The sequence below is a fragment of the Pelmatolapia mariae genome, linkage group LG13 (genome assembly GCF_036321145.2).
Source record: "Pelmatolapia mariae isolate MD_Pm_ZW linkage group LG13, Pm_UMD_F_2, whole genome shotgun sequence".
Taxonomy (NCBI): Eukaryota; Metazoa; Chordata; class Actinopteri; order Cichliformes; family Cichlidae; genus Pelmatolapia; species Pelmatolapia mariae.
This window is the reverse complement of record NC_086238.1, coordinates 29,818,497-29,833,213: the sequence shown is the minus strand read 5'-3', so window position 1 is coordinate 29,833,213 and position 14,717 is coordinate 29,818,497. Positions and strand designations below refer to the sequence as shown.

The 14,717-nt window shown below is 45.3% G+C and overlaps 1 protein-coding gene across 1 annotated transcript; it reads left to right on the top strand.

Moving 5' to 3' along the window:
• Nucleotides 1–11,070: 11,070 nt before the first annotated feature.
• Nucleotides 11,071–14,340, top strand: LOC134639742 (protein NYNRIN-like). Its single transcript, XM_065471862.1, has one exon. It carries the CDS (start codon nucleotides 11,071–11,073, stop codon nucleotides 14,338–14,340), a length of 3,270 nt encoding a protein of 1,089 aa, XP_065327934.1.
• The last annotated feature ends 377 nt before the right edge of the window (nucleotides 14,341–14,717 follow it).

Here is a 14,717-nt window from a genome sequence, read left to right as displayed (position 1 = left end):
CGCAGGCAGGTGAAACAACTGCAATAGCGGGGACTGGAGATCCAAATCCAGAGGAAAATAGATATGGATATCATGAACATAACAGTGGAAAGAAATATTATGATTTCTGAAAAGAGAGGGGCGAATCTGGCATTGATATGTGACATCACATCAGAGACGCGAATCTGGCATTCATATTTCAAATCACAGTAGAGAGGCAATTCTAGGATTGATATTTGACATGACAACAGAGAGTTTATTCTCACATTGATATGTGACAACACAATAGAGAGGCGAATCTGGCATTGACATTTGACTTCACAATAGAGAGGCGAGTCTGGTATTGATATGTGACATCACAATAGAGAGGTGAATCTGGCATTAATATTTGACATCACAGTAGAGTGGCGATTCTGGTATTGATAGTTGACATGACAATAGAGAGGCGAAACTGGTATTGATATTTGACATCACAACAGAGAGGCGAATCTCGCATTGATATGTGACATCACAATAGAGAGGCGAATCTGGCATTGATATTTGACTTTACAATTGAGAGGCGAATATGGCATTGATATTTGACATCACAGCAGAGACGCGAGTCTGGTATTGATATGTGACATCACAGCAGAGACGCGAGTCTGGTATTGATATGTGACATCACAATAGAGAGGCGAATCTGGTATTGATATTTGACATCACAAGAGAGAGGCGAATCTCGAATTGATATGTGACATCACAGAAAAGAGGAGAATCTGGCATTGATATGTGACATGTCAATAGAGATGCAAATCTGGCATTGATATGTGACATCACAACAGAGAGGCGAATCTCGCATTGATAGTTGACATCACAACAGAAAGGGGAATCTCGCATTGATATTTGACATCACAACAGCGAGCCAAATCTGGAATTGATAATTGACATCACAACAGAGACACGAGTCTGGCATTGATATGTGACATCACATCAGAGACGCGAATCTGGTATTGATATGTGACATCACAGCAGAGAGACGAATCTGGTATTGATATGTCACACCACAGAAGAGAGGCGAGTCTGGTATTGATATGTGACATCACAGAACAGACACAAATCTGGTATTGATATGTGACATCACAACAGAGAGGCGAATCTGGCATTAATATTTTAATTCACAATAGAGAGGTGAATCTGGCATTGATATTTAACAAGAAAATAGAGAGGCGAATCTGGCATTTATATTTGACATCACAACAGAGACTCGAGTCTGGTATTGATATGTGACATCACATCAGGGACACGAATCTGGCATTGAGATTTGACATCACAGCAGAGATGCGAGTCTTGTATTGATATGTGACATCACAGCAGAGAGAGGAATCTGGCATTGATATGTGACATCACAGCAGAGAAGCGATTCTGGCATTGATATTTGACATCACAACAGAGAGGTGAATCTAGCGTCGATATGTGTCTTCACAATAGAGAGGAGAATCTGGCATTGATATTTGACTTCACAATAGAGAGGAAAATCTGGCATTTATATTTGACATCACAATAGAGAGGCGAATCTGGCATTGATATTTGACATCACATCAGAGACGCGAATATGGCATTGATATGTGACATCACAATAGAGAGGCGATTCTGGCATTAATATTTGTTTTCAATATAGAGAGCCGAATCTGGCATTAAAATGTGACATCACAGCAGAGACTCCAATCTGGTATTGTTATGTAACATCACAATAGAGAGGCGAATCTCGCATTGATATTTGACATCACAACAGAGAGGCGAATCTGGCATTGATATGTGACATCACAATAGAGAGGAGAATCTGGTATTGATATGTCACATCACAACAGCGAGCCGAATCTGGCATTGATATTTGACATCACAACAGAGAGGTGAATCTCGCATCGATATGTGTATTCACAATAGAGAGGTGAATCTCGCATCGATATTTGACTTCACAATAGAGAGGACAATCTGGCATTGATATTTGACATCACAGCAGAGACGCGAATATGGCATTGATATGTGACATCACCAGTGGTGGGACTAACGCGTTATTAAGTAACGCGTTACAGTAACTACGTTATTATTGTGGTAACGAGCACGGTAACTAGTTATTATGCCAAAACCAGGAACGCGTTACTCGTTACTGGGATTTAGATAGGCTCGTTACTCGTTACTTCGTGTGGTTAATATCGCGGAGCTTCCACAGATTCAATAACATTAGCAAGTGGTGGAAGCCAACAGGTGGATGAGGGAAAAGGGAGGCAAGAGGAGAGACCCGAAGCGGCCGCCGGTCCGAGTGTCAGGTGAACTGAACTTCAGGTAAGAAGTTATGACCTGCAGTCTATCTGGGTCAGATATAAACCAAGTTTATGTGCAGTTTATTTTCGTTGTGCTGACATTTTCGTACTGTGTGCTAGCTAGCATGACAGAGTTTCTATACAGCTGGGTGGGTGCTATGTTACTGATGTTGAACTTTATTTTGTTCATACGGTTAATTATTAGAGTTTCCAACCGTCCCCTAAAAAACAGAATCGTCTGGTATTCAGAGAAAATATTACGCGTTTCGTACTGAGGTGAAAAGGAACACAGTTTGTCCCGGACTTCAGCTACAATGAAAAAGACACAAAGCTGGAGCTGCACAGCTGCCTCTTCTTCTCTCATTCTCTCCCGTTTCTACTTCAATCACGAAACTGATCAATGATCAGCTGATCGGCTCTTCTCTCTCGTTTGTTTATCGCCCACTTTGTGCCAGAAAGAGGAAACCAGCAGATGTCGCGCTAAACAACAGCAGCACGTTTAAGCTTGATCAGCTGTTGTTAGAATTTATTTAATATTAATTTCTAGTATCAGCTGATGTTTGCTGGAGCCACAGCTGTAAAGCTGCTGGTCATGATGTCGGTTTGGATATGTGGTGAGAGGGAAACATGAAGATGAAACCAGGAGATGTCCTTACTGAATCATCAGAGCTGAACAGGTGATGGAGAAACAGGTTTACCTTTTAGGTGACATGAATGAGTTGAAGGGAAGTTATGAACTGTTTCTGAGAGACAAATAACACCAGGATCCTTTTCTAAGTAGCTGACAGCTGGTAACTGTGCAGGGGCGGGTCTAGCAAAGTGTTGCCAGGGGGCCAGGTAGGGCATTAACAGGGAAAGGGGGGGACAAGGAAATACTTTTCTTTATTATTCTCATTTAAAATGTCTCGCTTTTAAAAAAAATAATTATCTGAGTCCTACAACAAATGATTGATAGATTGATACATATATACCACCAGAACAGTGTACATCACTGTCACAACAGCGTTTGTTTTCATTCAAAGGCTTTATGATTTTTCCTGTAATGGTGGGCCGGTCTCTAGTCAAAATGCCCGGGACGATTTTTTTGTCCCAGTCCAGCTCTGTATGCAGCTCATCTGCAGTCTGGTGTTACCTACATCTTCCTATTCAGAAGGCAGAATTTCCAAGTTTTCAGTACAATCAAAAGCACCACGACTGCAGTTTTTGTGTTGGATGTAAAAAGCAGGCTAGAATCATGGCGGCGGTCAACGACGGTCCAGGCGTGGGATTTCTCTCGTGGAAATGTGCACATTATTTTTTCCTTTCTATTGGTAGGTGGCACAGTGCACTGTGGCAAGTAAGCAAGATAGAAGACTGGCAATCTGGCTGGGTATCCAGTTATGGAAGCAACACATTAACAAGAGAATTCTGAGTAAAACCAAAGTTACTTTCCCTAGTAACTAGTTACTTTGAAAGTAACGAGTAACTTGAAGTACTTTTTTAGAGAAGTAACTAGTAATGCAACTAAGTTACTAATTTAAAGTAACTTACCCAACACTGGACATCACAATAGAGAGGCGAATCTTGCATTGATATTTGACATCACAGCAGAGACGCGAGTCTAGTATTCATATGTGGCATCACATCAGCGACGCGAATCTGGCATTGATATTTGACATCACAGTAGAGAGGAGAATATGGTATTGATATTTGACAGCACAATAGAGAGGCGAATCTGGCATTGATATTTGACATCACATCAGAGAGACGAATCTTGCATTGATATGTGACATCACAATAGAGAGGCGAATCTGGTATTCATATTTGACAATACAATAGAGACACGAATATGGCATTGATATGTGACATCACAATAGACAGGCGATTCTGGCATTGATATTTGACATCACAATAGAGAGGCGAATCTGGCATTGATATTTGTTTTCACAATAGAGAGGCGAATCTGGCATTGATATTTGTTTTCACAATAGAGAGGCGATTCTGGCATTGATATTTGACATCACAAAAGAGAGGCGAATCTCGCATTGATATGTGACATCACAATAGAGAGGCGAATCTGGCATTGATATTTGACATCACAGCAGAGACGCGAGTCTGGTATTGATATGTGACATCACAATAGAGAGGCGAATCTGGCATTGATATTTGACATCACAGCAGAGACGCGAGTCTGGTATTGATATGTGACATCACAACAGAGAGGCGAATCTGGCATTAATATTTTAATTCACAATAGAGAGGTGAATCTGGCATTGATATTTAACAAGAAAATAGAGAGGCGAATCTGGCATTTATATTTGACATCACAACAGAGACTCGAGTCTGGTATTGATATGTGACATCACATCAGGGACACGAATCTGGCATTAAGATTTGACATCACAGCAGAGATGCGAGTCTTGTATTGATATGTGACATCACAGCAGAGAGAGGAATCTGGCATTGATATTTGACATCACAACAGAGACGCGAATATGGCATTGATATGTGTCTTCACAATAGAGAGGAGAATCTGGCATTGATATTTGACTTCACAATAGAGAGCACAAACTGGCATTTATATTTGACATCACATCAGAGACGCGAATATGGCATTGATATGTGACATCACAATAGAGAGGCGATTTTGGCATTAATATTTGTTTTCAATATAGAGAGGCTAATCTGGCATTAAAATGTGACATCACAGCAGAGACTCCAATCTGGCATTGATATGTGACATCACAATAGAGAGGAGAATCTGGTATTGATATTTCACATCACAACAGCGAGCCGAATCTGGCATTGATATTTGACATCACAGCAGAGACGCGAATATGGCATTGATATGTGACATCACAATAGAGAGGCGAATCTCGCATTGATATTTGACATCACTGCAGAGACGCGAGTCTAGTATTCATATGTGGCATCACATCAGCGACGCGAATCTGGCATTAATACGTGACATCACAATAGAGAGGCGATTCAGGTATTGATATGTGACATCAATGTAGAGAGGCGAATCTTTCATTGATATGTGACATCACAATAGAGAGCTGAATCTGGCATTGATATTTAACATCACACTAGAGAGGTTCGTCTGACATTGATATGTGACATCACAACAGACAGGTGAATCTGGCATTGATATTTAACATCACAGTAGAGAGGTTCGTGTGACATTGATATGTGACATCACAATAGAGAGGTGAATCTGGCATTGATATTTAACATCAATGTAGAGAGGTTCGTCTGACATTGATATTTGACATCACAATAGATAGGCGAATGTGGCATTGATATTTGACATCACAGCGGAGACGGCGGTTTGGTATTGATATGTGACATCAATGTAGAGAGGTTCGTCTGACATTGATATTTGATCTCACAATAGAGAGGCGATTCTGGCATTGATATATGTTTTCACAATAGAGAAGCGAATATGGCATTGGTATTTGACATCACAATAGAGAGGCGATCCTGGCATTGATATGTGACATCACAATCGAGAGGCCAATCTGGCATTGATATTTGACATCACAGTAGAGAGGTGAATATGGCATTGATATGTGACATCACAATAGAGAGGCGATTCAGGTATTGATATGTGGCATCACAATAGAGAGGCGAATCTGGAATTGATATTTGTTTTCACAATAGAGAAGCGAATCTGGCATTGATATGTGACATCACAATAGAGAGCTGGATCTGGCATTGATATTTAACATCACAATAGAGAGGCCAATCTGGCATTGATATTTGACATCACAATAGAGAGGCCAATCTGGCATTGATATTTGACATCACATCAGTGAGGCGAAGCTGGAATTGATATTTGACATCACAATAGAGAGGTGAATCTGGAATTGATATTTGACATCACAATAGAGAGGCCAATCTGGCATTGATATTTGACATCACATCAGTGAGGCGAAGCTGGAATTGATATTTGACATCACAATAGAGAGGCGAATCTGGAATTGATATTTGACATCACAATAGAGAGAAGCGAATCTGGCATTGATATTTGACATCACAGCAGTGCGGCGAAGCTGGAATTGATATTTGACATCACAATAGAGAGGCCAATCTGGCATTGATATTTGACATCACAATAGAGAGGCCAATCTGGCATTGATATTTGACATCACAACAGAGACGCGAATATGGCATTGATATGTGTCTTCACAATAGAGAGGAGAATCTGGCATTGATATTTGACTTCACAATAGAGAGGACAATCTGGCATTTATATTTGACATCACATCAGAGACGCGAATATGGCATTGATATGTGACATCACAATAGAGAGGCGATTTTGGCATTAATATTTGTTTTCAATATAGAGAGGCTAATCTGGCATTAAAATGTGACATCACAGCAGAGACTCAAATCTGGCATTGATATGTGACATCACAATAGAGAGAGAATCTGGTATTTATATTTCACATCACAACAGCGAGCCGAATCTGGCATTGATATTTGACATCACAGCAGAGACGCGAATATGGCATTGATATGTGACATCACAATAGAGAGGCGAATCTCGCATTGATATTTGACATCACAGCAGAGACGCGAGTCTAGTATTCATATGTGGCATCACATCAGCGACGCGAATCTGGCATTAATACGTGACATCACAATAGAGAGGCGATTCAGGTATTGATATGTGACATCAATGTAGAGAGGCGAATCTTTCATTGATATGTGACATCACAATAGAGAGCTGAATCTGGCATTGATATTTAACATCACACTAGAGAGGTTCGTCTGACATTGATATGTGACATCACAATAGAGAGGTGAATCTGGCATTGATATTTAACATCAATGTAGAGAGGTTCGTCTGACATTGATATTTGACATCACAATAGAGAGGCGAATGTGGCATTGATATTTGACATCACAGCGGAGACGGCGGTTTGGTATTGATATGTGACATCAATGTAGAGAGGTTCGTCTGACATTGATATTTGACCTCACAATAGAGAGGTGTTGTGGGATTTCTCTTTAGTGTATTGTCTTGCTTTCATGTTACTTAGTTTAGTATGGGTTGTGGGATCTCTTTTAATGTATTGTCTTGATGAAATGCTTTCATGTTACTTAGTTTAGTATGTCTGGTTCACACCTCATTCAGGCTGGGAGACAGACTTTGAGAAACTGGTGAATGTCCCCCAGGAGACGGAAGCTCACACAGGAAGACTTGACCCCAGAGTGGGGGAGATTCACACAGGTGATAGAGAGTTTTCTGTTTAGAGCCAAGGTGTGAACTGCAACTGTAAAAGCCTTTTGTTCCGTGACTGTTTATAAAAGGGACCTGAACTGTTCATTGGGAGAGACTACTTTCAGTGCCCCCTGACTGACGTCTCTCCTCATGCATGGGAAATAAAGTGTTGGGTTTTTAACCGCTCATCGTGTCTGCAGGCTTTGTTAAGAAATTTCCACAACAGTTTGGCGCTACGAGCAGGGTGATCCAGTGTTCTCGCTGAAGGACGGCTCTGGGACGGCTGATCACCCCGAGGTAGCAAAACGCTTCGGTCCTGCCAGCTGTTTAAAAGCAAAGAGAAAGGCAGAGTCACAGAGCCTGTGCTTCAGCGACCACCGAGATCACCTTGACGAATCGAGGGGAACTCCTGCAGAACGGTGAGCTGTATCTACCATTTATACAAGTCACAAGAGTTTTTTGTCTGGCCGAAAAGGGGGGAGAACGCCTGCCGACCCCGGAGTTCGAGTCTCTGGGAGGAAAATCCTGGTGGTTTGAGGCCCCAGGCTTGTGTTGGGCACGGTCCATCACAAGGACATTGGCTCGGGCGCGCTGTTGGGGAGAAGCCGGCCGAGACCTGTGTTCGATCTAAGTACGCCACAGGGACAGCGGTTCGGGTATACTGTCGGAGTCCATTTCTGCATACTATAGTGCACGGAGTGGCGGTGTTCGTTCCTTGGTCCGTAGAAGGCAAGGAACCTCACGGGGGACGCCTCGTGTAGTAAAATGGGATCTAGATCCAGTAGAGCGGCAGACATTCCACCAGGCGGCCGGGGACAAAACTCAATATTTGACTGTATGGTTAAGAAATGGGGAATTGGGTGTATGAAATATGTTGTTAAGTGGCAAAAAGTAAACGGGTTTCCTGAAAAGGGATCGCTGAGTGTTAACCAGTTAAAGAAAATAGAGGAACAGTTGCGGGAGGAAGAAGCAAAATTATTGGGGAAAGGGAAAGTTAGGACCGTAGATCTGCGTAGGGTAAGCGATGAGAAGGAATGTTTGAAAATGTGGATGAGAGAAGCAGAAAGAAGGGAAAACAAAGCAGCTCTGAAAGAATTACCTAGAGAAGTGCGTGGAAGGGAGGCTGACGCAGAATCTGCCTCAGCGCCTCTTCCACCTCCGTATAACACGGAGAACAAAACACCATTTTCCTGTTCACGCACTGTTTGTGCTTCCCCAGTACAGGCTGTTTTGCAGGGCCTGAAAGCCGATGCGGACCTGGACTCCTTTCCCTCCCCATCCCGCTCTGCACCACGCGCCCCACAGCCAGAGGATGCAAGCGCCAATCCTGATACTGAGGAGCGACAGCCCCGCCAGGAGGAAGCGAGAAAAATGACACTCAGATCCGACACAGCGCTCAGCCACACACGGAGCGCGCCGCGAGCTGAAGCGACGAGAGCTGTGAGAGGAAAGAACAGAAGTAAGGACAACCGCCATGGATATTACGCCCTGCCTTTTGCCACGGATCAGCCTGAATATTCTTTCACTGATGAGGAGCGGGACGATACAGACGACACAGACAGCAGCGAGGAGGTCGAAAATTTCCAGACCGGGCATAAAACGCAGAGACAGCGGCAGGCAAAAGGAGAAAGCCTGCAGCTCCCGATGGTGGAAGTGGCAGGACCCGAGGGACCTATTTTAGTTCACAGACCGTGGACACAGTCAGACATCGCTGACGCCACAAGCCATCTACCTGACCCCCTCATGTCGGGTGCAAAGTTCGGTGAGCAGCTCCTAATTTTCTGCCAAGAATATCGTCCCACGGGTCAAGAAATTAGACGCGCAGTGGCAGGCAAGCTGAAGCCATGCGACCTGAGGAAAATATCACCTCACTTGCCTGATCCTACACTGAGGATACGACACCTGACCTATGAGCACGGCGAAAACCGTGAATATTGTACTGCAGTAACACTCCTAATGGATAAGCTAAAGGAGGTTTTCCCGGACAAGGTGGACATGGCAAAGATTCAGGCTTGCAAGCAAAGAAAGGATGAATCTGTGGACGATTTCATACATCGCATGACAACTGTGTTTGAAGTTAATGCTGGAATACCCAAAGATGACATGACGGGCACCTCCGCCTCCACATATGAGCACCATCTTTGCGGCCATATTTTCCGGGGACTGAGACCAGACGTGGCAGCCGAGGTGAGGCGTTCATATGTGGGGGGAGAAGATGAACCTCGGTTAACGGAACTGCGACGCCATGCCCGCCATGCTCAGAACCACCTTGACGAAAGAAAAAGCAAGAGAGAGGAAAAACAGAGTGCCGACCTCCACAACGCGGCCTTAACGCTGTACAAGACTGCAACGAACCCGCGGAGTGACTTCCAAGGTAAAGGCAGCTGGCACCACCGAGGTCGGAGAGGAAGACGCGATCGACAACGACGACAGTTTGGAGGAGACCCAGATACCTGTTTTTCCTGTGGTGAACATGGACATTGGAGGCGATACTGCCCTAACTACGTCCACCCTAGAGGTGACCAGCATCAACGCCAAAGTGACCAGGGCCAACAGTGGGTGCAGGCGGACTGAGACCTGGGGGAAAGGACGCCAGAGCACGCTTCAGGCTGTGGTTTGCCCACCTCATCAGAACAGGGAAGTGAAAATCACACACACATACACACACCCATTGATGTAGAAAGTGTTTTACATACAGACACACACACTTTAATACACCACACTTTTGAGCATGTAGAACACGTTTCTTTGTCACCAGCTGGTACATATGTACATTTAAATAGCGCGCCATATAAATCACTGCCCTTGTATAAAATGTTAGTTTGTAATCAGGAAGTAGAATTTCTTGTCGATTCCGGGGCCACCCACTCGGTACTACGCTCAGATTCTCTCTCACCCCAGCCCGTGCAGGGCGAGAGGTTCACTCATTCTGTATCAGCATCAGGAACCATACAGAGAGAAAATTTCACCATACCCCTGTGTTGTGTAGACGGACAGGGTAGAAAATTCACACACGAGTTTCTGTGTTCAGACCTGTGCCCTGTCAATTTGCTTGCCAGAGATTTGATGTGCAAACTGAAAATAAGTTTAATCTCCTGCTATAATGGCATCACAATCACGCAATCTGACTATGATTATATGATGGTGAAATATAACCCCGTGACTCCAGCTTTCGCTTACGGGTGGAAGCTGGAGGAGGGGCCGCTTGTTGCAGAATTCATACAAGCGACTCGCAACTGCATGCCTCCAGATGTTTGTTTTATGGCTCCTGGAGAGTTGAGTTGCACATCTCACTTTTCTCTGCATGGCCCTGATGACAGTTATGAGGAAGAATGGTCCAGAACCGAAAATGATTTACTAACTGTGACATGTATGTTTTGGAGCTCCACATCTGCTGCGCTTGCGATTTCTCTCACTGATGAGCAAAGAAACATGTTTACTATGGATGCATCTGTCCCACATGTTCCCCTAGCAAAAGCCCACAGCTGCCAGTGGGAAGACATGGGAGAATTTATGCACCGGTGCTACCGCGCTTGCGATTGGGAACCTACAGAGGATCCCACAGTTTTGTTTTCTCGAGAAATGAAAGCCTACAGAAAAACCATGACATATACAGTCCATTGTGTCCGCTCAGTTGAGCTAGTGAACATAGCTGTCTCACACTGTCTACTTCAAACGACACCTCCTCTAAACTCCTCACACCCCCTGCTGACAGAGGTGCCTGACGGCCTGTGGGCCTCATCTAAGTATGATGTAGGCCTAATTAAAGATTGTGAGCCTGTGGTAATCACTCCAAAGTCCTCTTTTAGACCATGCCAAAGACAATATCCTCTGAAACAGGAAGCCATAGAGGGGATTACTCCTGTGTTTGAATCCCTGTTAAAGGCTGGAGTAATTATCCCATGCCCCACCTCTCCGGTTCGCACTCCACTATTCCCTGTGAAGAAAATCAGAGGACCAAATGAGCCTGTTGAGTGGCGGTTTGTGCAGGACTTACAAGCTGTGAACAAGGCTGTGATCCCCAGAGCCCCCGTGGTTCCGAACCCCCACACCATTTTGTCCCAAATACCATCTGGTGCTATGTGGTTTACTGTTGCTGACCTGACTAATGCATTCTTCTCTGTTCCAGTTCACCCAGATAGCCAGTTCTGGTTTGCTTTTGAGTTCCAGGGAAAGGCTTACACATTCACTCGGTTGTGTCAAGGCTACTGTGAGTCCCCCACGATTTACAATGCCGCCTTAAGAGACTCCCTGTCAGACTTGATCCTCTCCCAAGGCACAGTGTTACTTCAATATGTCGATGATCTGCTACTGTGTGCACCCACACAAGAGCAGTGTCTGGCAGATTCTCTCACTTTACTGACGCATTTGCATCACAAGGGCCACAAAGCTAGTAAGTCAAAACTGCAGTTTTGTAAAGAGCAAGTCACATTCTTAGGGCATGTGATTTCTTACAACTCTCACCAGATTTCCTCCAAGAGGGTGGAAGCTGTGATGACCATTGCAAAACCCCACACCAAAAAACAGATGATGTCATTCCTAGGAACCACATCATACTGCCGCAATTTCATTCCACACTACTCCTCTGTGGAGGCTCCACTTACTGCGCTCATTCATGGTGCAAGTCTGTCAGCCAATGATCGCATTTCTTGGACACCAGAGGCTGAAGCTGCCTTCACTTCCTTGAAACAACTGCTGCAAACAGCGCCCGTTTTAGCACTTCCAGACCCATCCAAACCATACACACAAATGGTGGATGAAAAGAATGGTTTCATGTCTTCTGTTCTTTTACAGCAGCATGGTGATTCACTTCGCCCGGTGGGTTATTACTCTTCCAAGCTTGACCCAGTAGCTGCAGGACTGCCTGGATGCCTACGCGCAGTAGCTGCGTGTGAGAAGGCCGTGCTCGCCTCACGTGACATTGTAGGGTACTCTCCTCTGACAGTGCAGGTACCCCATGCAGTTTCTCTCATTTTGCTTGAGCAGAAAACTTCACACCTTTCTGCTGCTCGCTGGCTCAGGTACTCTTCCATACTGCTTGACATGCCCAACATCACAGTGAAACGATGCACAACACTCAACCCAGCCACTCTTCTCCCCACGCGAGAAGATGGTGAACCACACAGCTGCACTGCTGTATTGGGTGAAACTTGTACACCTCGGATTGACTTGTTAGATGTTCCCATCGAGAACTCTGACATAGTGTTATATGTAGATGGCTCCTCCTCACGTGATTCACGTGGAACTAACCGGGTGGGTTTTGCTGTGTGTTCTGATCATGCCACTCTCGTTTCAGGCTCATTGCCCAGACACTTCTCAGCACAGACTGCAGAACTTGTGGCGCTCACAGAAGCCTGTAAACTTGCGGAGAGTCAGTCGGCCACCATCTACACCGACTCTCGCTACGCGTTCGGTGTCGTGCATGATTTTGGGGCCTTGTGGAAGCACAGAAAGTTCCTGAAATCTGATGGGAAGCCCATCCTCAATGCTAACCAGGTAGCAGCGCTGCTGGATGCCATCCTCCTGCCTGCTCGCATTGCTGTAGTGAAGTGTGCAGCACACACAGGTAAAACTGATTCTGTCTCCCAAGGAAATGCGGCCGCCGATGCAGCAGCCAAAGCAGCAGCCGAAGGAGGCCTACCTTTCCAACTTGTCTTGGCCCCACTGTCCACGCCTAACCTTGCTGATCTTCCTGCTGTACAGTCATTTGCTTCCCAGCCAGAGAAAACTCTCTGGCGCAAACATGGCTGCACACTGGTCGACTCTGTCTGGCGATCTCCTGACGGCCGCCCATGTCTCCCTAAACACTTCTTCCCCTGGTTTCTAAAATGGACACATGGGTTGGACCATGCGTCCAAAGGGGGGATGCTACAAGCAGTAACATCGCTGTGGTTCACCAAAGGGTTTTCCACAGCAGCTGAGAGGCATTGCAAAAACTGTCTCATTTGTGCGACCAACAATGTGGGACGCCCAGTACAGGTAAACACTGCAGCACATCCCCCACCAGACATGCCTTTTGACCATCTAATGATGGATTTCATTGAATTGACACCAGCCGAGGGGAAGAAGTATTGTCTAGTAGTAGTGGACATGTTCTCTAAGTGGGTAGAAGCATTCCCCACTAAAAGTGCAGACAGCAGTGCAGTAGCAAAAGCCCTCCTGTCAGAAATCATTCCCAGGTGGGGTATCCCGGGAAAAATCACAAGTGATAATGGTACTCACTTTGTGAACCAGGCATTGAAGGAGATCAGCAAGCAACTAGGTTTCAAATTGCAAACACACTGTGCATATCATCCACAATCTGGAGGTGCTGTGGAGAGAATGAACGGCTCCTTAAAGTCCAAACTGGTAAAGTGCTGTGAAGAAACTGGCCTCACATGGCCAAAAGCACTTCCCCTCGTGCTGATGTATGTGCGCACACGAACCAGACCTCCAGCACACCTCAGCCCTTATGAGGTGTTGTATGGACGACCTGCCAGAGTGGGGGCAGAACCCCCCAAATGGACTGGCATGTCCACAGAGTTGTGCAACAGCGAAATGATTGTGTATTGTCAAAATCTCTCGAGGACTCTCTCGCAGGTGCACCGAGCAGTGAAAGCAGCCTTGCCCAGGCCAGCAGAAGGACCCCTGCAGCCGTTCAAACCAGGAAACTGGGTGCTAGTGAAGGATTTCAGGAGGAGACACTGGAAGGCAAAGCGGTGGCTGGGCCCATTCCAAGTCCTACTGACCACACAAACGGCGGTGAAAGTTGGAGAACGAGTTACTTGGATCCACGCCAGCCACTGCAAGCTGTTTGGAGGAGAACCACCCAGAATGGAGGAGCAACTAGAAAAGACAAACGGGGCAGAATAATCCCCACACTTCATTCAGGTAGTAGGCAGTCTACCCTCTACCTGCAACAATGCGACAAGCCAGAAAGCACCTCATCACTGGGGTAGCTCTGATGCTCTTCAGTGGGCTGATGGTTGCCCTCTGGTGGAGCCTCAGGAGAGATCAGCGGCTGGGCACCACACCAACATCCAAGGAGGTTCGTGCAACAGAAGGAGCAACCCACGAGATGAGAGGAAATGCTTGATTGAGCATGATGGACACATTCGACTACACTATGTATATTCAACCCCCTAGACTGTCATTTTTGTGATTGAGATGCAGTCAAAAGGGTGGGAACTGTTGTGGGATTTCTCTTTAGTGTATTGTCTTGCTTTCATGTTACTTAGTTTAGTATGGGT